At 43.4% G+C, this 20,394-nt stretch overlaps 1 protein-coding gene and 1 long non-coding RNA gene across 2 annotated transcripts in view; one reads left to right on the forward strand and one right to left on the reverse strand.

Moving 5' to 3' along the window:
- The window catches only part of LOC133265562 (uncharacterized), a 377,264-nt gene that overhangs the window by 181,542 nt on the left and 175,328 nt on the right, over positions 1-20,394 (forward strand). The gene's annotated exons all lie outside the window — the stretch shown is intronic.
- The window catches only part of LOC133265553 (transmembrane 9 superfamily member 2-like), a 28,825-nt gene continuing 14,753 nt past the window's right edge, over positions 6,323-20,394 (reverse strand). The window contains exons 10-17 of the mRNA XM_061446204.1: positions 19,171-19,303; positions 18,284-18,403; positions 18,051-18,108; positions 15,432-15,591; positions 14,784-14,935; positions 13,281-13,392; positions 12,674-12,845; positions 6,323-6,915 (exon numbers count right to left, since the gene is read on the reverse strand). Of these exons, the coding sequence (XP_061302188.1) occupies positions 6,848-6,915; positions 12,674-12,845; positions 13,281-13,392; positions 14,784-14,935; positions 15,432-15,591; positions 18,051-18,108; positions 18,284-18,403; positions 19,171-19,303 (975 nt within the window). The 3' untranslated portion in view covers positions 6,323-6,847. The remainder of the gene's footprint in view (positions 6,916-12,673; positions 12,846-13,280; positions 13,393-14,783; positions 14,936-15,431; positions 15,592-18,050; positions 18,109-18,283; positions 18,404-19,170; positions 19,304-20,394) is intronic.

Consider the following 20,394-nt stretch of genomic DNA (forward strand, 5'->3'; position numbering starts at 1 on the left):
AGGGGCTCAGCCCCCATGTCCCAGCAGACCAGCACTACACAGTGACCACCAGTTGTAAACTGGTGTTATTTAGCACCAGTAACCCTGTTCCATTGCAACTGAGCCCCTCTACTTTGGGGCAGCGACAAGCAATGATGAATTAGTAGCAAACACCCTAATGGCTACTTGTTCCTTACTGCAGCAGTGACTGTTTCAGCCGAGAGGTCTGTCCCAGTGCAGCTGTAACACATTAAGGGAAAGAGCAGGAGGAAACCTGGGACTTATTTAGAGCTGGAGGGAGAGGCCTGGTCCCATGTGCCTCATGCAAGATCCCAAGGAGCTGGCTAATCAGATGTGACTTCATACACACCAAGTGCATCTCTGAAGCCTCCACATCTCCAATAGGCACATGGAGAGCATCACAGATAGTATGTGGGAATGGTGGTTTGAAGTAAGTAATGATGCGGTGCATGGGAAAGCATCCTGTGCTTCCCAAGGGATGGCTGCATTGGGCCCAGAAAGCACGGCTGGTCCTACAAAGAGCAAACAGCCACCCCATCAGCCCTTCCACACAGTACAAGCCCTAAGCATGCTATAGGCATATCCCCACCAGCCATAGCACAGACCACAGCATGACAGGAGCTAAACACAACACACACCCCGAGGGCCTCTCCTGTGCGACCGATGCAACATCCAGCCACCCTTGGCAGGGACATCCTTGTCCTGCCATCTCTGAGGGCCAAGCACCCTCTCCCATTACAACCATAGGAAAAGTGCCATCCTCCTGCTTTTACATCCAAGGCCCAGAAACACCCCAGCTGATGGGCAAAGCCCATAGGGTTTCGTTCCCTGCTTTAAATTCCCCAATGTAGACACTTCACCACAAAGCCATTTGGTCTCAATCAAGCCCAGAACAAGCCAGTCTCCATCCTCAAGGTCCTACAGCACCCTGAGCTCCAGAAAACATGTATTTGCCATCTCCTTGGTCTGAGGGACCCCAGGCTTGCTGTGACCATGGGCAACACCAAGCTGGGACACGCTATAGCACAGCACCATCCTGCCCAGAGGCACTCCCTGCTCCAAGGGAGCCTCAGGAGCCAGCTCCCAGACACCCACACAGCCCCAGGAAACCCCTGCCCAGGCAACACCACCACAGTTACAGCCACAAATACCCCATTCCCAACCCGGTACAGAGAGGGGACATTCAACAGCTGTGATGTACTTAACTCACATTGTCCTGCCATGGGGATAGGGGACAGCAGCAGCTCCAGCCCAGCGCTCACATCCTTCCCCTAGCTCCACACCTCACCCTAACAAGCTTCAGAAAGTCAAGGGCTCTTATGGGCTTTGCTGCTTAACCACCCACAGCTGCACCAGTAATACCAGTTCACCCGGCTCCCTGCTTCCCCTCTTGGGTGCTGGAGGGAGCTCAGTCCCACAAGGCACATGCTACACCATTCTACCTGCTATTCCTCTACCTCTGCTTCAGCTTCCCTCACTCCTCATGGGACTTACTCCTGAAGCACAAGCATCCCTGCAATGCATAAAGGATGATGGGCAGCTTTTCCAGCTGAAGTATCCACCTTTTCTTCTTCTTACCCAAAGCTTCCCTGCGGATGCACCCTCCAAAGGAGGTGTTTGCAGCCATTCCCCTCTGCTTGAACATCACGGGACCCCCACAACATCAATAACACTTCCTGCTCACAGAGAACCATCACAGAGGAGCACAGAGGGTCCCTGCTGCTGCTGCCTGGGAGCACCAGGGAACACTTACTTGATGCACCCATGTCCATGGCCAATGGAAGACCCACCAAGAGCAAGCCATAGCAGGCAGGATGGGATCATCCTGAGATGCCCAGTGCTGGCACCAGTAGGAAACTTGCTGGAAAAGCACCTGCAGGACAAACCACACCTTGGCCCCTGCCAATCGCATGGATTCTCTCTTAATCTGGATTAACTTTAACCCTGAGTGCACGGCCAGGCTGTACAAAGCGAGGTCCTGTGGATGTAAAGGCACGAGCAGCATCTGCTGGGTGAGCTTTTCACCACCCAACACCCCTAAGTTACAGAAGTTCCAGCCCCATTGAGAGCTCGGGTGCAGGCGTCTCCTTCCTATTAATGGTAACTCAAAAGGGAGATAAAGATCCTCTGGATGTACCAATGCAGTCTTCATCCCGTGGAGTCCAAAGGACTTTGTCCAGGGCTCTCACTCCTTTTCATCTACTGCAGAGCTTGTCAAGGAGCAGCACAGGAGGGAAAGGAAACTAGAGAATACAGGAGGCACATGTGCACATCCCATTAACCTGACTTCTTAAGCTGAACACAGCAGCTCCAGGGCCCTGCTCTCTCTGCCCCTGTAATAAGTCTCTGGTTTTACTGGTTTATGATGTCAGACATTGAAGAGTTTCCCTTGAGTTGCAAATAGAACATAAATTACCTTGGCTAAGCTCCATGTTAGCTGCAAACATCCCAGTGCTAATAACTTCACTGACAGGGCAGGGGCTTCCAGTCTGTAGGAGCAGAGCTAAGCAGTGCGTGCAGCCTGTGAGCAACAGGCAGCTCGATCAGGAAGGGGAAGGAGCACACTGTGAGCTCCCCAAATGTAGTTGCTTTGGGTACCAAAACAGACAGGGACTCCGACCCGAAGGTTTGGTTACAGGCTTGCAGCATCTCACTAGAACAGGAAAGGCATCCATCCTGAGAAACTGAACTCAGAAGGATGTGCTGTATCTCCAAGAGGTGTTATCCTAAGGGAAAAGCCCAGGTTGGGGTGAAGCCCTTTCCCAGTACAAAGTCCGTTATCCACAAGCAAATCCCACTGTGGTCAAGTCATGACTTTGGCCTTAGTGAAGAGGCTAAACCAGTCTGATCTCACATACAGAGGCCCTTGGGCACTTGCTGCATCCTCTGGGACACCCCAATGGACTCCATTACTCCAGCAGTGCTCTGGGAAGGGGGCTCAGACCCTCTCCTTCACACTGCCCTGGCAAGAGGAGCTCTGTTCAGGCCAAAATGGGGTTCTCAGACATCAAGAGAAAGCAAAGCTGATGCAGCCCTGAGCCACCTGCACCACCCCACGTGCCTTTTCTAAGTACAATGAAGGGCCATTGCACACAGTTTGTATGTAATGGAGGTAGGAATGCTGATATGACTCAGCTCCATGACGGGAGGTGGATGCTTCACCACAAAGCCATGTGGTCCCATGGCACAGCGTGCCGTGTTCTAACACTTAGATTTCAGTTTAATTGGATTAAACAGGTCACAGTGGCAGGTGAAGAGCACAGCAGCTTCAGATGGAAGCACCAGAGCAGTTGGGCAGTGACTCCATTCCTGCTGGCAAGTGGAAATGCAAAGGAACACAAGAGTGGTCTGAGAAGCAGTGACTTCAGGGCTTTGTTTCCATTAGCTTCAGTGACACAGAATGGCACTGAGCATCTGAACAGCCAATGGAGGACAGATCTCCATTGAAATCATACCTAAGAATCACCCTTCCCTTCAAGCTGCCTACCAGCGTGAGCTCAGATCTAAGCTCCTTCCACCCGTTTATCTTGGCCCCAATTCTTACAATGCAAACCACTCAATATTCTTTCTTCTGTGTGTGATTTTCACAGCTGGATCTTCATGTGGTGATTGCTGGTAAAGATCTCATCCCCAGGTTCCAGGAGCTATCCCAAGTCTACCCCAGCATTTAGGCTTAGATTTCCTTTCCTCCAGTCCCTTGTCACAGATCCCTGTAAGCATCCCAGATATGGGCACAGCAGACTTAGGAAACATCTTAAATGTGAACTGGGAATCTGTTATAAAACATAAGAGCACAATTGGTATAAGGAACATCAGACAAGCCACTAAAGGCAAGTTCATTGCTGTTCATCACATCACAACTCACTATGAATAAGCCCCATGTTTCCAGCTCCCACCCAGGCAGCACCGTTTATGGTCCTCAAGGAGGTTTACAGAGGTGTGACACAAATTCCACCTCCATCCTGCACCCAGTGCCACCCCAGCACAGCCTTGCTCCTGGCATTTCCAGGCAGGAATGGAGACGCGGCTGGATGCGTTCAACGCTGTTCAAGCAAGCGGAATGAAATGTAAAACATCAGCACTGCAATCCCTCCTTCCTTTGAGGCTCTGTTGTAACTTGTCAAGTTTTACTTCAAGTGTGACAAACGTGACGCCGTACAAAGCGTGGATCTGGGTGGTTATTGCAAGACAGATGCTATTACACGGGAGATGCTTTACTTCATCTGCTGCGAGCCCATTACCGGAGCATCACACAAACGCAATGGAGATACCTACACACACGCTTCAGCAAAGCTAAAGCTTGGCCAGGTTTCTTTGCACTTTTAAAGAGGCCAGAAAGGCTCAAGTATCTGCAAAAGCATAGGGAATGCTTTACTGAGCCCATTGTTCTAATGGGAGTAGATGAGTAACAGTTATTTCCCCATAACACCTATTATTCCTAAGCTAATACAGAGATGAGACACCAGTTACCTTACAACACCCATGTCCCATACTGACCATTCCATCTTCAAACACAGGTTCAGCACAGGGTGAACAAGATCTTTACCCAGCATCTAAAAACTCCCAGAGAGCACTGAGAATCACCAGAAACCCACGTTATTACAGCCCATTCTGCTCTTAAAATTCAAACTAAGAGTAGTCTACTACTGCCTGGCTAGGGCTTTTTCTGGCTTAGATGCACTCTATCGCTCTGCAGCATTCTGGTCTTCACCACAAGGACTGGTGAATGATGCCACATCTGCATGACTGGGGTCCATTACCAAAGAACAACCCACCCCCCAAAGTCCTCTGATGTTTGAGACTGATTGTACTTGCATGGCTTTGGCTCTATGCTACTGACAAGCTTCAGAAGCTTGCTTAACCCAGTTTCTGCTTTGCAGCTCACTGGTAGTAAAAGCACCCTAACTAGAGCTTTACAACTCATTTTACTTCACCTCCTGTTAAATGTGCATTTATTAACCTGACAAAGGTTTACGCTGGGAGTTTATGGCAATTGTAAATTCAGGTTCTCTCATGAATTTCTTTCCTTTTGAACATGGAGAATTTCAGAGCTGCTTCAGCCAATAATTCTTTTTAATTATTAGTATTATTTTAACTATCCAATAAAATTTCCCCCCAACTTCCAAATTTAATAGCAAGGACCTATTTAAACAGAGCAGCACCAATTTCACAGGCATTAGGTCTTTAATAGAGCAATTGGTGCTCTTGAACCAGCAGATAAGCACAAGCTGATGGCAACTCTGATGGCAAGTGTAGCTTTCCACCTCTGAGATTTTGATGGTAGGAGGGGAGAACACTTGGGAGGCCAAGCTGCCATCAAGAGCATACCTGAGGCTTATCTGAAACCATCTTTATTGCAGCCAGCTCCTCCTCATACACTTGGCTCTTTTTGTTGCCTAAAGCCTCCTTTTTATCCCAGCTTCATCAGATGATCTGTTGTCTTACACTAAGTAACCTGGATGGAACAACGACACATAGAGGTGAGACTGGAAATCCTCATAGCAAAGATTCCATTTTGGCTTTAACTACAGTTACCTGGTACATGTATGCCCACAAAAAGATGGGGAGTCAGTTTGGGTCTTGTTAAATTGCAGGCTTAGCCATGGAAAAGCAGCTTCCAGCGATGAATGTTTCCATATGCCAGTTAATAAGCTTTGAGTATTTCACCCATTAATCTGAGTGAACATCCCCTTATTCATCATCTCCAGCGGGGTCAGTACCACTGCTATGTGAATTCTGCGTCTGCAGTGACTCTGCTCAGCTTCAAGGGCAATCCAAGGCTTTGGAGAGCCTCTAAAACCTCACCATTCCTGAGAAGAATGCAAGCTTATAACTGAAGATGCTATTCAGATACTGCAGCTCATGTAACCCAGCATTTCCCCACAAGCTCTGCAGAGCAGGAAGAAAGGCTTCACCTTTAAGAATCACCCAAAATCATTTCCCAACCCACTGAATTCATGGCAAAACTTCCCAAGAAGCTGCATACAACCTTCATAGGATAAAGGACAATGAGATGTGTGTACTGAAGAGCTAAAAAGGAGGAAAAGGGTTTCACTCTTTGATAGAAAGTAATAGTACCTGGGTGAAGTGAGGGTAGCACAGCTGAGGCAAAGAGAATGGCAGCAGCAGCTTCAGAAGCCCCAGTCAATCCTACAGGCATGGGTCCAAGTAACCTCCCCATCCTTCTGCTTGCCAATGTGCAGCCAGAGTCACAGCCAAGCTGCTTACCACCCATATAAAACTCCAAAACCATAAACAGATCAAACCAATGGGATCTATGTCCAAGAAGTGAAGGTTTAACACGAAAGGAACCAGGTCAGGCGGAGTTGTGCAGTTTTATTTGAACAAAACCCAGTGTTGGTGCCTTTAATAAAGTCTACATGACACTAAATGCATGTACAGTTGTAAGAAGATACCTACTTGGAAAGAAGGTGCAGGAGAATATGTACAATCATAGTTAAGTTAAAAAAAAATTCACATTTTACATAGATTTGACAGTCCTATGCGTTCATGGGATATAAATGAGTAACCAAAAAAGGTAACAAAGATAACCCAGATCACAAGGAATTTCAGCTCGAGAACTGTGTAACGCACTCAAACCAGAATTTTTGGGTGTCCTAATTCCAATTTGGGATATCATTTGTTTGAATTCTTAGAATTAACGTGTTCAATGAGGATACTGATGTAAACAGGGTTCCAGTGGTGCCATTTCCTTCCATAAAAATCCCTATTTGATGCTGTAGGCCGCTCTTCAGCATTTACAAATTAGAGTAATTACACAGGATGCTTTTCAATACATGGTAAAATTATCAGAGGGAGATGTGTTCAAAAGCCACTTTGAAGCTTCTCAGTCCACTTTCACAACACTGTAAATCTTACTTACAAACCAGAAGCAGGCAAAAAATCCAATAGTCCCTAAAATGAGAAAAGGGAAGTGGTTAGTGCATCTTAAGAGTTTGCTCACAGAGAAACCTAACAATTCCCAGCAGGACAGAGTACAGCACTGTAATCCAGCTCACTAGCCAGAGAACAGCACTTGTTAAACTTCACACCACACATTCATCCCCAGGCTAAGTTACTGATTTGGATCTGAGGGGGTTCAGTGTGGAGAAGGCTCAGGGGGGACCTGATGGCTCCCTACAACTGCCTGACAGGAGGATGGAGCCAGGAGGGGCTGGGCTCTGCTCCCAAGGAACAAGGGATGGGACAAGAGGAAACGGCCTCAAGCTGCCCCAGGGCAGGTTTAGATGGAGCTGAGGAACAATTCCTGCCCCAGAGGGTGCTCAGGCATTGGAACAGGCTGCCCAGGGCAGGGCTGCAGGCACCGTCCCTGCAAGGGTTCACTCACCGTGGAGATGAAGCCTCAGTGCCATGGGGCAGAGGTGGCATTGGCAGGGCTGGGCATGGTTTGACTGGATGAGCTTAAAGGACTTTTCCAACCTGGTTGATTCTATGCTCCTATGACTTTAGGACCAGGCTGCTTGACGTACATGTCAGTTATTGAACGTGATGCTGCTGTCACCACTAGCAGGCACACGAGTGCCATTTAGGAAACAGATTTTTATAGGCACACAAAGCCAACCCCTACCTGGGTTTTTAGGTCTACAGCTTAAACAGTTCACAGCCACTTATGTGTGTGTATGTTCATGAAATAACCCACTTTGACCCTTTTACAGCTTTGAAAGCAATGTTTCTTCCAACCGTTTAACAGAAGAGATCCATTTTTGTCCTGATTGTGTTCTAGAATAGCAGATAGATATTTAAGGTATAACTAACACCAGAATGAGATTTACCACCATTTTCTGAGCATGCCATAATTAATATGGGAACACACTCTAACCCCACAGTATTATCCTCCAGTCCTTGTCACTCTGAATCTTTCTGATGCAAGTGTTCTGTAAAACACGGCCTCATAGCAGAACCTGAAGACTTCACACAGAGAGGATGCATTTCATCTATAAACAGACTTTCACAGGTTTCAGTAGCATCGATTTTCAACTTCCCTCCTAAAAAGGTCTGCTTTAGCATCCCTTTTTAACATCCTTTTTTAATTTTTAATCAGGAATTTTGCCAATGTACTGGAACTAGAGCAAGACTATGGTTTCTAACACAAGCACTAAGCAGCAATGCTTGTCAGACACCAGAATTGAACCATGAACTTCCACGCTCAGGAGGGAAAGGCTACACTCACCACCAGGATACAGCCTTATGCAGTCAGTACAACCCATGCCCCATCCCTGGCAGTGTTCAAGGCCAGGCTGGACACAGGGGCTTGGAGCAAGCTGCTCTAGTGGAAGGTGTCCCTGCCTGTGGCAGGGGTTGGAACTGGATGAGCTTTAAGGTCCCTTCTAACCCAAACCAGTCTGGGATTCTGTGATTCCCTGGTCAGCAGAGACTCCTTCTGTTGTTACCCCCACATCAAGAGTGAGGGCTTACCAGTATTAGCATTTCTTCTTCCCTCCCATGAATAAATGTATCCTACAGATTCCAGATGTGGATACCTCTATGGACCAGAAACTTCAAAAGGAACATGGACCTAAGGCCCCCACTGACAAAAGTACCTCACCTGAATAGCACACAAGATTCTCAAAGATCAGAATGGACACCAATACTTTCACTAGTTTTTGATCTTTGTCCTCCAGTTCATACACTGTTGAATAACCTGGTCTGCAATAAACATACTACAGAGAACTCAACAACAGTTCTCTTATACACAGAGAGGAGATCTTGAACACAGAGAGCTCACATCTAGCTGGGTAAGGGAAAGTTATTAATAACTGGTTTAAATTCAACATTAAAAGCAAGGATTACTGCACAGAATAATGCCAAAATACATTAAGCAGAGTGTTCTGCTCTCCTTGTTTCTTGTAGCTTTATTGTTTAATGAAGAAAAAAGAATTCCAAGCACGAACAGATTGTAAGAAAGCAAATAGAAAAGCACTCTTCACTTGGCTGATACTTCTTATGTACCTTAAAAGCTCTCTGTATCATACTGCTTTCAATCACTGCACAGTGGTAGGTGCTTCAGAATCTTGGATTCTAAACACAATCTACCCAGAAGATCAAAACTCAATTTTGAAAATGGCATTAACTCACAAGTGAAAATGATGTTCAAAAATAGAGGTCACAGCAAAGCAACATGCTTTGACTATATTCAGCATTGTCTCCCGGCATAAACCGCATGTAATCATGCGGCTATCCCCCCATTCAACCACACTTCTTATTTCCTGAAAGATTAGCTGCACTTTGTGCATGGAAATAAAACTGTCTGCTTTGGGTGTGCACACAGATGATATTATTGTCACTGGTAGCATTCACTTCCTATTTACTTATTCATTATGATTCCTTTTGTCATGACCACACAACACACTGCCACAAAGGAGGTGTTAACTGTGCCCTCTCTATTTGTGTGTCAGTTGCTGAGACCTAATAGGCAAGAATAAGGAAAACCAAAATACCTAGTGCTAAGTTAAGTGGAACAGAACCAGGTCCCATTTGGGGAACATACATACAGAGGAATGTTATTAAAACCAACAGTGTGTAAAGTTGTATTAGCAAACTCCCTAACACCATGAACTTGTGAAGGACTGAACCCTTATTTTGCAAAGACACTACTATTAAGGAATATTTGACAAAACAAAGTTAGGTGTCCTCTGCTCAAGTCCCCTGTCCAGAACAGCTCACATTCTATGGAATTATAGAATGGTTTAAGGTTTGAAAGGACCAGTTCCAACCCCTGCCATGGGCAGGGACACCTTCCACTACAGCAGGTTGCTCCAAGCCCTGTCCAACCTGGCCTTGAACACTGCCAGGGATGGAGCATTTACCATTTCTTTGGGCAACCTGTGCCAGCACCCTCACAGGGAAGAGCTTCTTTATATCTAACCTGAACTTTCCCTGTTTCAGTTTGAACCCATCACCCCTTGTCCTATCACTACAGTCCCTGATGAAGAGCCGCTTTCCAGCATCCTTGTAGCCCCCTTCAGACACTGAAAGCTGCTCTGAAGTCTCCACACAGCTTCTCTTCTCCAGGCTGAACAGACCCAATGTTCTCAGCCTGTGTCCATACAGGAGGTGCTTCAGCCCCTGCTCATCCTTGTTGGCCTCCTCTGGACTTTCTCCAACAACTCCATGTCCTTCCTATGTTGAGGACACCAGAACTGCACACAGTGCTGAAAGTGGAGTCTCATAAGAGCAGAGCAGAGCGGCAGGATCACCTCCTTCAACCTGCTGCTCACGCTTCTTCAGCCACCCAAAAATCAATCTTCAAACTAAACATGGAAGTTTATCACAGCATTTTACATTAGCAAGGATTTACCACACACTCCATATACCTACTATGCCCATTACCTTTCTCGTGACAAGCTATTCTAATAAAGGGTGACCATGTAGTTGCTTTCTTCATGAAGCAGAAATGCAGCACAGCCCTCACTACTGTGGTTCTATTAAAATAATAAGACACTGCAAAAACAACAGCAGCCCAGTTTCTTCTTGTACTTTTGGGGCCTCCACATCAAGAACTCCAGGAGCAGCAGCACATCTGAAGCTTTTAATGCCATTCCAGCAGCTGCCATGCCAATTGCAATTATCCTTTTATATATGAAAGGGATATTTTTAATTCTCCCAATTTGCATCTTTTAAGTGAAATTGAAATTGGCAGGATAGCAACTAACCTACGCTAAACCCCAGGCACACATTAACATATTGTTTCAGTTTAAAAGGAATTAAAACAGCTTAGAGTACAGTGTGGTGCTTCTTTTAATATATATACACATTACAAAGGACATCTGGAGGTTGTGTGTTTCACCAGGATTTAAATAAAGGTTTAACTGGCAATATACTAATTTCTGTGTTTCATAGAATCATAGAAACATGGAATAGTTAGGGCTGCAAGAGACCTTAAGATCATCTAGTTCCAACCCCTCTGCCATGGGCAGGGATATAGTTAAAACCTATAGTTAAATCCTCCTCCCTTTTTATCTCCACTTCTATACTGAACTTCTTTGTTCTACTTTCTTTAGGAGCCACAGGTCTAAATAACAAAACAGTAGAAAACCAGCAGGCAGTGCCAGTTAATATTATTAAATACATTTGTTCAAACACATATAGTAATTTCCTTCAGTGTTTTACTATGAACACCGCTTTATTTTCTCATATCAACCAGCATTAAAGGCAGTAAGGATGAAAGAGGTTCTTCTCAGTGTTAAACTGCCAAACTTGAAGTCTGATGTTAAGACTTACTTTCAATACTTATTTTAGCCACTCTTTCTTGACTGCATTGAGGGAGCCAAGTGATGCATTTCATAAAGCCAACACGAAGTAATTAGAGCAGGTTTCAATAATCAGGCAGGTGATGTTAAAAAGTAACAATACAAAGTATCATGCACAGAGAGATCCTCTATTACAAATCTTAAGAATGAATGTAAAGGTTGGTTTTATGAACAATCCATTGTATAACTGGGCTTGTTCAGCCTGGAGAAGACTCCTGGGAGCAGCTCCCAGGGCCTAAAGGGCCTGCAGGAAACCTGGAGAGGGGCTTGGGACAAGGCCCTGTAGGGACAGGCCAAGGGGAATGGCTTGAACCTGCCAGAGGGGAGACTGAGATGAGCTCTTAGGCAGAAGCTGCTCCCTGTGAGGGTACTGAGGTGCTGGCACAGGGTGCCCAGAGAAGCTGTGGCTGCCCCATCCCTGGCAGTGTTCAAGGCCAGGTTGGACACAGGGGCTTGGAGCAAGCTGCTCTAGTGGAAGGTGTCCTTGCCTGTGAGGCAGGGGTTGGAGCTGAATGAGCTTTAAGGTCCCTTCCAACACAAACCAGGCTGGAATTCTGTGATTTTCTCTAGTTCTGCCACTGCAGTACTTCATGATACTAAAGGCAGCGATACATAAAAGATGTGACTTCACATGTTAAAACTACATTCACAACAGCAGCAGTATGATGAACACCAATATAAAATGCTCCTGGCTATTTTTAAGGGCCAGTACCCTTCAAAGAGCTTTTAATTTCATCTAACACATGGTAAAACTGGCACAGATTTCTCATCAAATCAACCTCAAAATTATAGTTTGAGTCAAGTGATTATGAACATTAGAGTCATTCTGTAGAAAACACTTAGTCTGCATGAGTAACATCAGAGAAGTTGGACTGCTATTAGTAGCTGTATTTCAAATAACTTCCTACACAGTTAAGGTACATTCCTATCATTAAGAAGTAGTGCTTAATGAGCAGGTAAGACCATCTCTAATAGCATCACAACTCCATTGTCAACAGTCACGTTTTGTCCAGCACCAACCTGCTTCACTTGCTAATAATGAAAGCTGAAAGCATCTTTTATTCTCCATATGCAATTATCTCTATTTATACAACTTCTAGAACCACATAGGAAATCCAGACTCAAAACACCTGATATCAAAGTGAACAAGAACAGCACTTTGAAAATGTAATGGTTTGAACTCACTGCTAATAGAATATGCAAGAAAGGAAAATTAATTATACTATAAATAAATGTAATTTTAAGTTAGGGAAAAAAAAAATACCTTAAATCTCTTATTGTGATGTGTGAATCACAAGCCATAAAAGCAACACAGCCTAAAGTGTATTTGATGTTTCAGAGAGAGTACCTCATTGCAAAAACAGACACCTCCCCATTCATTTCAGTTTGAACACTGTACTTACCTGTGAAAAGGAAAAAGATCAGGACCATGATCATTGTGTAACCAAAGTATAAAATGGTGCTGGCAGTTCCTGTTATCTGGAGTTTTGAGAAGAAGTAATGAACTGCATAGATGAAGAGATAAACTGCTGTAAAGCTGCTTGTCAAGAATGAGCGCCACCACCAGTGATAATCCTGAAAGACCCAGACCATTCAGTAAGAGACAACACACAAAAACCAGGTTAAAAATAAACATTGTCTCATGAAACACATTTAGTTCTTTAAAATTTGCCTCAAAAAAGGATTCCAACATAGCGCATAGATACTTCTTGCTTTCTCCAAGTCAGCTCTATCGCTTCCACTATGAACATGAAATCATCCTAAGATCAAGGCTGTTGATTCTTGTTTATCTGCTGCAAAGGGTGAATTTGGAAGCACAAGGTGCATTCCAGAAGCATGCCTAAAACAAGCATGTCAAAGGCTGACAATATAATCCAATCACATATGGACTGTATACGGGAATATATGGGTACTCCCTTTTACAGCGCGTCACAGTGTATGGGAATACCTCGAGTATTTCTAACGTCTTCTACCTAGAAGTGGTATCTACATCAAAAGTGTACTTTTTACCTCTGCACACAGATGGAAGTAGCACAGCAAAACTGTAGCTTCTGAACATGTAATAAGGAGGATTATAAAAACGAGGAAGAGGAATCCAAACATGTAATACATCTGATGAGACCTGAAATAAGAATAAAACCAAGAGTCGTTTCAGGTTGAAGTTCGGAGCTACTTTACAGTGCCATTGCGGGCGCTGAGGTAACCAAAACAGAAACCCCAAACCCCACACCACTGAGGTAACTTTGTCTTTACCACTATCACCTGACGCCCAAGCTATGCTCCGAGTTGTGCCCTGTAAATATCCATTCATTTAAACTGGCAGGAATAAAACCACTGCTCTACAGAGCAGTGCTCAAAGTGTTCAGTTCTGCTTCTCCTGAAATTAGTTTTCCCACAGAACAGTTATGGATAACTTACTCTAGAGATGTTGATCACTTCAGATCTCTCTTTTGGGAGGACTTTAACTTATCTGACTCTTACATCACCCGTACTCTTCCTCAGCTACAGTATGTGCTTCCTTCCTCCTACTGCAGCTAAGCCTTATCAGGTGTCTCTGCATCTCCTCATTACATCCAACACGATGCTCCTCCATTCCCAGCCTATCCCCAGACCAAGTCTGACCAAACCCAAAAACACTCAGGAAAATAAATGCAAGGGGAACATATTTGGTTACTTTTAATCTGGTGTCTTTCAGGTAACCAACTTTACTGAGTGATGGTGACAATTACGGCAGCATAACATTTGACAGAAGGGTATCAGTTGTACATTCCCTCATTGCTTCCTTTTTGTGGGATAAAAAATGAAAATGACCTTTTCCAGCACAGCTATATTACACAGTTTCTACCTTTGTTGAGGACTCACGTGAAAGGCTAATACATCTAACAGATTTGATTCAAGAACTGATGTAGAAATCTGCTCTGTAAGAAATCTCAACATAAACAGAGGACACCTTAAAAACCTGGCACTTTTAGGTTAGTATTTTCCACTGAACTACAACATACCAAGCATTCCACGTTTGCCCTGTGGAAGTTATGACAGACTGCATTGGTTTAACTCTCCATGCACTTGCTTAACTAGGTTTTGACTAGATTTAGGAGTGGTGTTTGCATGTCTTTGTTTTACAGATCATGGAATCCCAATTTCTCGACCTGACTCTGATTTAACAGCTGAAACTGCTCCATATTAGTTTTATAAATCATAACACACACAATGGATTAGGCACCACCTAATCACAACAGCATGAAACCACATTGGTGCTACTCAGAGCCAGAAAGAAAACAAGACAAGACTTTAACTTCACACTTTGCAGCTGTCAATGAGAACTAGTTTTATAAGTTCTGAGCACAGGGATAAATATGCAGATCCTGGAATTCCATACAAGTCTGCAAGAAGATAAATTGACAAATTGGTTTATTCCTTATATTAACTGGTTTGGGATGTTCAAACTCACTGTGTGTTTATAATTAAACCAGCATAAACTAGAACAACAACAGTAAACAGAGTGATACTCACCAAATGCTATTCAGAATGAAAAACAGTTGAATGAAAATACAGCCAAAGGGCAAGATCCCCCCCATGATGATACCAGGCAAGGGCTTTGTGAAGAAGGACTGCTCTGGAATTTGGCGAGGAATCTGGTTTGTACGCACTGGATGCTCAATAGGCTTTAGGAGAAATTAATGTAATTAAAAGAGAAGTTGTTATATCATAAATCAGATTACTTTTCCCCAATATCTGCATCTGAAGACTTATCAAACATCACTTGATTTTCTTTCCTAAGCCATCACAAGTTATCAAATAAAATAAGCTACAAACTTGGTACCAGCATTAGGAATAAATACATATGCCCCATCCCTGGAAGTGTTCAAGGCCAGGTTGGACACAGGGGCTTGGAGCAAGCTGCTCTAGTGGAAGGTGTCCCTGCCTGTGGTTGGAACTGGGTGAGTTTAAGGTCCCTTTCAAGACAAACCAGTCTGGGACTCTATGATTACCAGCATAAATTCAAGTTATGGTTGTAATATATAATGACAAAGTGAAACATCGTTTTACAACCATCGTGCCACAGACATTTCAATCCAAACTGATCTTACATGCTTGGGGATCTAATGATTCAACTCCAGAGGACAAGTGCATTTCAAATCTGTGCTCAAAGAGCCCTACCTTTTCTTTGAAGCCAAAATATGCACCAACAAAAGTCAGTGGGACTGAGATTCCAAACCACATAGCTAGGATAGCAACCAAAGTGCCAAAAGGGATGGCAGCTGAGGATCCTTTCACCCACAGGATGAGGTTCATGATGAAGAAATCAGCAAAGACAATGCTGAAAAATATATCACAAAAAGATAGTAAAATATTCGGGAAGGAATAAATATCAGCACTAAAAACCATAAAGCAGTAATGAGTCTGCATCAGAACAACTTAGCTTCTTACAACCTTTCATTCCCTAATAGTCCTAGTTACTTCGATGTAAAAATGCTTCCAATGCAAGTATCTACAGTAAAGCCACTATTTCAATACAGACTCTGCACATAAAACCAGAAGTAACAGAAATATTCCATTATAAAAATGCATATAAAGAATGCAAAAATAGAAAATAAATTAAAAAACCTCTATCTGAATCACCTTTCCTGTTACTGCCAGTCATTTCATTCCTTTACTGAGGTCCTTCAGAGTTAGCAAATGCCCTCTGAAACAACACAGTGATGGCAAAATCTCTTATTTAGGAAGCCACATGTCACTCTCACAACAAACATACTCCCTGCTGCAGCATCTGTCACAGCAACACAGGAGCAGAAGGGTGGATTAAAGAAAGAATCTCTGTATTAATACCTCATGAAGTCACACAGTTAAGCAGCCCATACCTTTGCCAAACTCAAAGACTGTAGCAATCATGACAGAACTCCAGCCCTGTTCTTCCCTCCCCAGTTAAGTGCATCTGCCTCGTGTTCTAAACAACCTGGGAAACCACTAGAAAAGAACTCTGAGATGTATGATGAGGATTTCAATCATCCCATCCCAAACAAAGCAGGATGTACTGTAAAGGAACAGTTCTGCTTTTTCCACAGAAAATCTTGCTTGAATTGCCACTGTTCATGGATTCAGAGACGTAGCACAAAAAAAAATCAGCTCAAGGATGGGCCCCTTTTCTGGGGCTTTCCTGAAAAAGTGTTCCCAAGGCACAGTTTAAACTGGCCTGAAGTGACCATGCATCCTCCACTGTATTTAAAAAGGAAGGAGGGAGGATTAGAGCTCTCTCTAGGGAGAGAGGACAGGTTCCTTTTGCCCTAGGAGAAGCCTTACCCCCACCCAAACTGGCTGGGGCAATGGTTAAACAAGCACACCCAAGCGACCCCTGGTGTAAGTGTCTTGTGGAACAAAATATAACAAATCAAAGCCAGTTTAAAGACTTGCTCATCTTCATAATATGCCCAAGCTCCTAACACAGACCCCAATTACCCCCTCCAAATTTAGAAGTACTGCAAACATGAGCTGCCATCAGTCTCTTGGGACTCGAATGGCCTTGGGCTGTTTATGATATTATGCAAATTCAGTAAAGTAGCATAACATAATCAAGACATCTGTTCCTATTGCACCATCCCCAATCATTTTCCTTCCTCTGTGCAACTTCATTTCTTTGGGAATGTAAATGATCAGCATGGTATTTCTGCCACTGATAAATGTTTTCTCTGCTCTTTGATAACATCTAAATGACAGCAGGAAGACTGCAGCACATTTGGTTTAGAAGTAAGATTTCCTCATAGAAACACTACACTTGGTTGTTATCACACACTTTACACTTGATAAAATTCTACTCGACTCAAAACCAAGTCATGTTTTATTCATTTGAGGGGGGAGAAATACCTTAAACGAATGATTTATAACCTTTGGCTCAACTTTTGCCAAGGGCACTTGTCAAGGGAGAGCTTCATGTACCCAAAGTTGCACCTAAGAAATACAGAGGACTTGAAGAAATTGGTTTCTGCTCCCTTTCTTCACTGATTTAATTCACACAGAAGGTCGTGACAGCTATGAGAAGATGAAAAATAGGAGAGGCACTACTCTTCCCAAGCACGACAGAATTTGCCCTAGGGTGATACACACTACAGCCGTATCAGAAACATTATCTACTTTTATATAAGATTATATCCAACTGAAGAGAATCTCTGCATCATTCTCACCCAGAAGCACAGGAAACATCTGCTGTTTAGTATAGCACTATATAGCTATAAGACATTTAAGTTCTATTTCCTGTGTTCTTTTTAATAATATGGGTACAAGAAAACACTGATACTATAATTAAGGTAATAGAGGTTCTGCCTAAAAGGCTGTCTCCCTATTTACAGAAAAGCACTACACACATTCCAAAGTCACCACGAAACCACAAAGTGGTCATAACTATTCCCAGTTACAACAGGATCATCTGGAACATTCCAAGTGTCGAGGTACGTAACTGGAACTGGCCCATCACTACGCCTAATGCTCTGCTGCAGTGATTCTCACAGGCTGTGATGCTGCCTTGTGAGGGAGTCCCATCATTCCTCCCAGCCCTGGTCACCAAACAAGATGCTAAGAAGTTCTGTTGTAGAGTTCTGGGCTCCAACTCTTCAGAATTCATTTCTCTTTACATTCAACTATAGGCAATGTTCAAAAGGAAGAACTTGGAGAACAATAAAGAAAAAAGGGCACATCAACAGGACAGTTCACTTTCCCCCCCAATTCCTTCCCACCTCACATTCCTCTACACTTAAGCATAAAAGAACAAGGGCAAAGGATACTAACCCAGGGCAGAGCAGAGCTGTAAGCAAAACGTTTGTCTTCCACTTCTCACCTCTAAATGCTGAGGGAAAGATAAAAACAAGTTCAAGTTCAAAGCTTTTTGCCACTGTTTCACGGTAGGGCAGCAAGAAGCAAGTTTGTTGTTCAAGACACCAGCTCCAGTGTGAAGTTTACATTAAATCCAGCAACTCTGAATTTACCCTGCTGTTTCACACTGAACAAACACGTGTACTTACTCTTGTACATTCTAGCAGACACATAACCAGCTGGAGTTCCCAGTAAGACCCACAGTACAACTGCACAGGTCATCAAAGCACCACGGTTGGCAGGAGAAAGAAAACCAAGGCAAGCTAGGACTAAAGAGACAAAGGATTTAGTCATCTGTGGATGGGGAGCAAAACTCCTCTGTAACACACTACTGTAAAGGTTTATCCCTATCACTACCCGATATTTAAATGAGCATAAACTCTCATATACCCCAATCCCATGGCCATAGCCCTGGGTGACATGGTCTACTGTGAGAAGTCCCTGCCCATGGCAGGGGGCTGGAACTGGATGATCTTAAGGTCCTTTCCAACCCAAACCATTATGAGATTCTATGATATACTGTATAGACAATGTATAATAAAACACCAACAGTCTGACAGTCTCTGTCACCACATGTATATAACAGGCTCTCAATCTCAGTGTTGTGTCAGTATTGTTCCTCTGGTGGGCGTTCTTGCCCTTATTCCTGCATGGTTGCAGACTGTTGTGTCACAAGTATTAGACAGAAAGTGTTCTGAGAACAAAACAAAGCTTTGATTTTATGTCTTTGAACTTGCATTACCGGATCCTTGAATAACTTACACTACAACAAACTCCTTTTACAAACCAAAACCAAACTTGTAACAAGGAAGCTTCATTTCTGCATCATGAAGAATGAGAATGAGCCCAGACAGCATGTTTGGAATGACACTGCTTACAGCAGCATTACTGAAGCTACCTAGGTTACTGCTATAAAAATACATTGATATTTTACTAAAGGAAGGAGTTCATTTCCAAAAGGCTTCTCTCATCTAATAATATTGCATCTTTCTTATGCTATAACATGACAAACACATCACTTAATAAAGTTACTCACATAAGGTAATAAATGTCATAATGAAGATCTGAGTTCCTTGGCCCAAGAAGACAGACAGTAACATCCCCTTCCTTGGAGGTCTAAACACATCTCCATGGACCAGCTTCCAGCCAAATTCCTCTTGGGCATCTTCCTGTATAAAATCAGCAATGTCTTTAGCAAAGACGCATAAAGCAGTAGTGAATTAACATGATGCAAAATCCATATTTAAAGTCTGATTAACTTCCAGTTTAGATCTAAAGACAGACTAATTGCATCTGATTCATCACTCCTTGATTTTTATAACCCCCTAATGGTTCAGTGAAAGAAAAAGACAGGCTTTATCAAGAAAATCCTCATCTCTTAAAGCAAGGAGAAACAAAATGTAATTAGCCAAGCCATATAACATCATTCTAAATTTAAACTAAAACAAAGCATTCCATTTAACTTGGATTATAGCATTTCAAGCTAGTTCAAGCATTTGTCTTTTCTTGCCTCTTCCAAAGCATATCAGTCTTAATGACAATAATGGGAAAGAATTAAAAGGCCTCTGTACTCCAGAAGGAAGTTTGCTCCCTACAGTCACAGGGGCAAGTACCAATACTCTTTGTCGCAGTGCCAGAGGTGAATGGATGGATCAGGGAAGGAATCCTCAGTCCAGCAGCTCTAAGAAACCACTAACAACAGAACTTTTCAACCACGTCACTCAAAACAAACACTTCCCTTCACAAAACCAACCAAACACACACGACCACAAAGAACCAACCCCTCAAGAAAGTCACTCTCTTCCTCACAAAGAGATACAGGTTTCATTCAACAAGGAGCACCGAGGTTAGTTTAATGGACTGCTTACCACTAGGAGTACAGCACACACAAGAAAAACAGGGCTAGAAAGAATACAGACCCAAGTGTTGAATGACACAGAGCATCTTAACTTGCTTGTATTTTCCGGCTAGATATTACTCTCAGAAGTCTGATTACTAACACAAAGCCTAAAAACTGTTAAACAGAAGATAGCACAAAGAAACTCAACCCCCAATTACCTTTGCCTGCAAAGCAAATGCTACCAGATCTCAAGGTATAATTCCAACACATCAGTGCTTTTCCAGTAAGGGAAGGTTTGTTTGGTTAAAACAGCACAAAGACCAGACTTTCCTTTAAGTCTGAACTTGAACTAATTGTGATGACGATGATAAAGTTCTGAGGTAAGACAGAAGGTAGTTGGAAGTAAGGAATGAAAGAATT

This window comes from Pezoporus flaviventris, unplaced genomic scaffold, assembly GCF_033815535.1.
Source record: "Pezoporus flaviventris isolate CSIRO_AGI_PZ_B2104156 unplaced genomic scaffold, CSIRO_AGI_Pfla_v1 ptg000005l, whole genome shotgun sequence".
In the NCBI taxonomy this organism is placed as follows: Eukaryota; Metazoa; Chordata; class Aves; order Psittaciformes; family Psittacidae; genus Pezoporus; species Pezoporus flaviventris.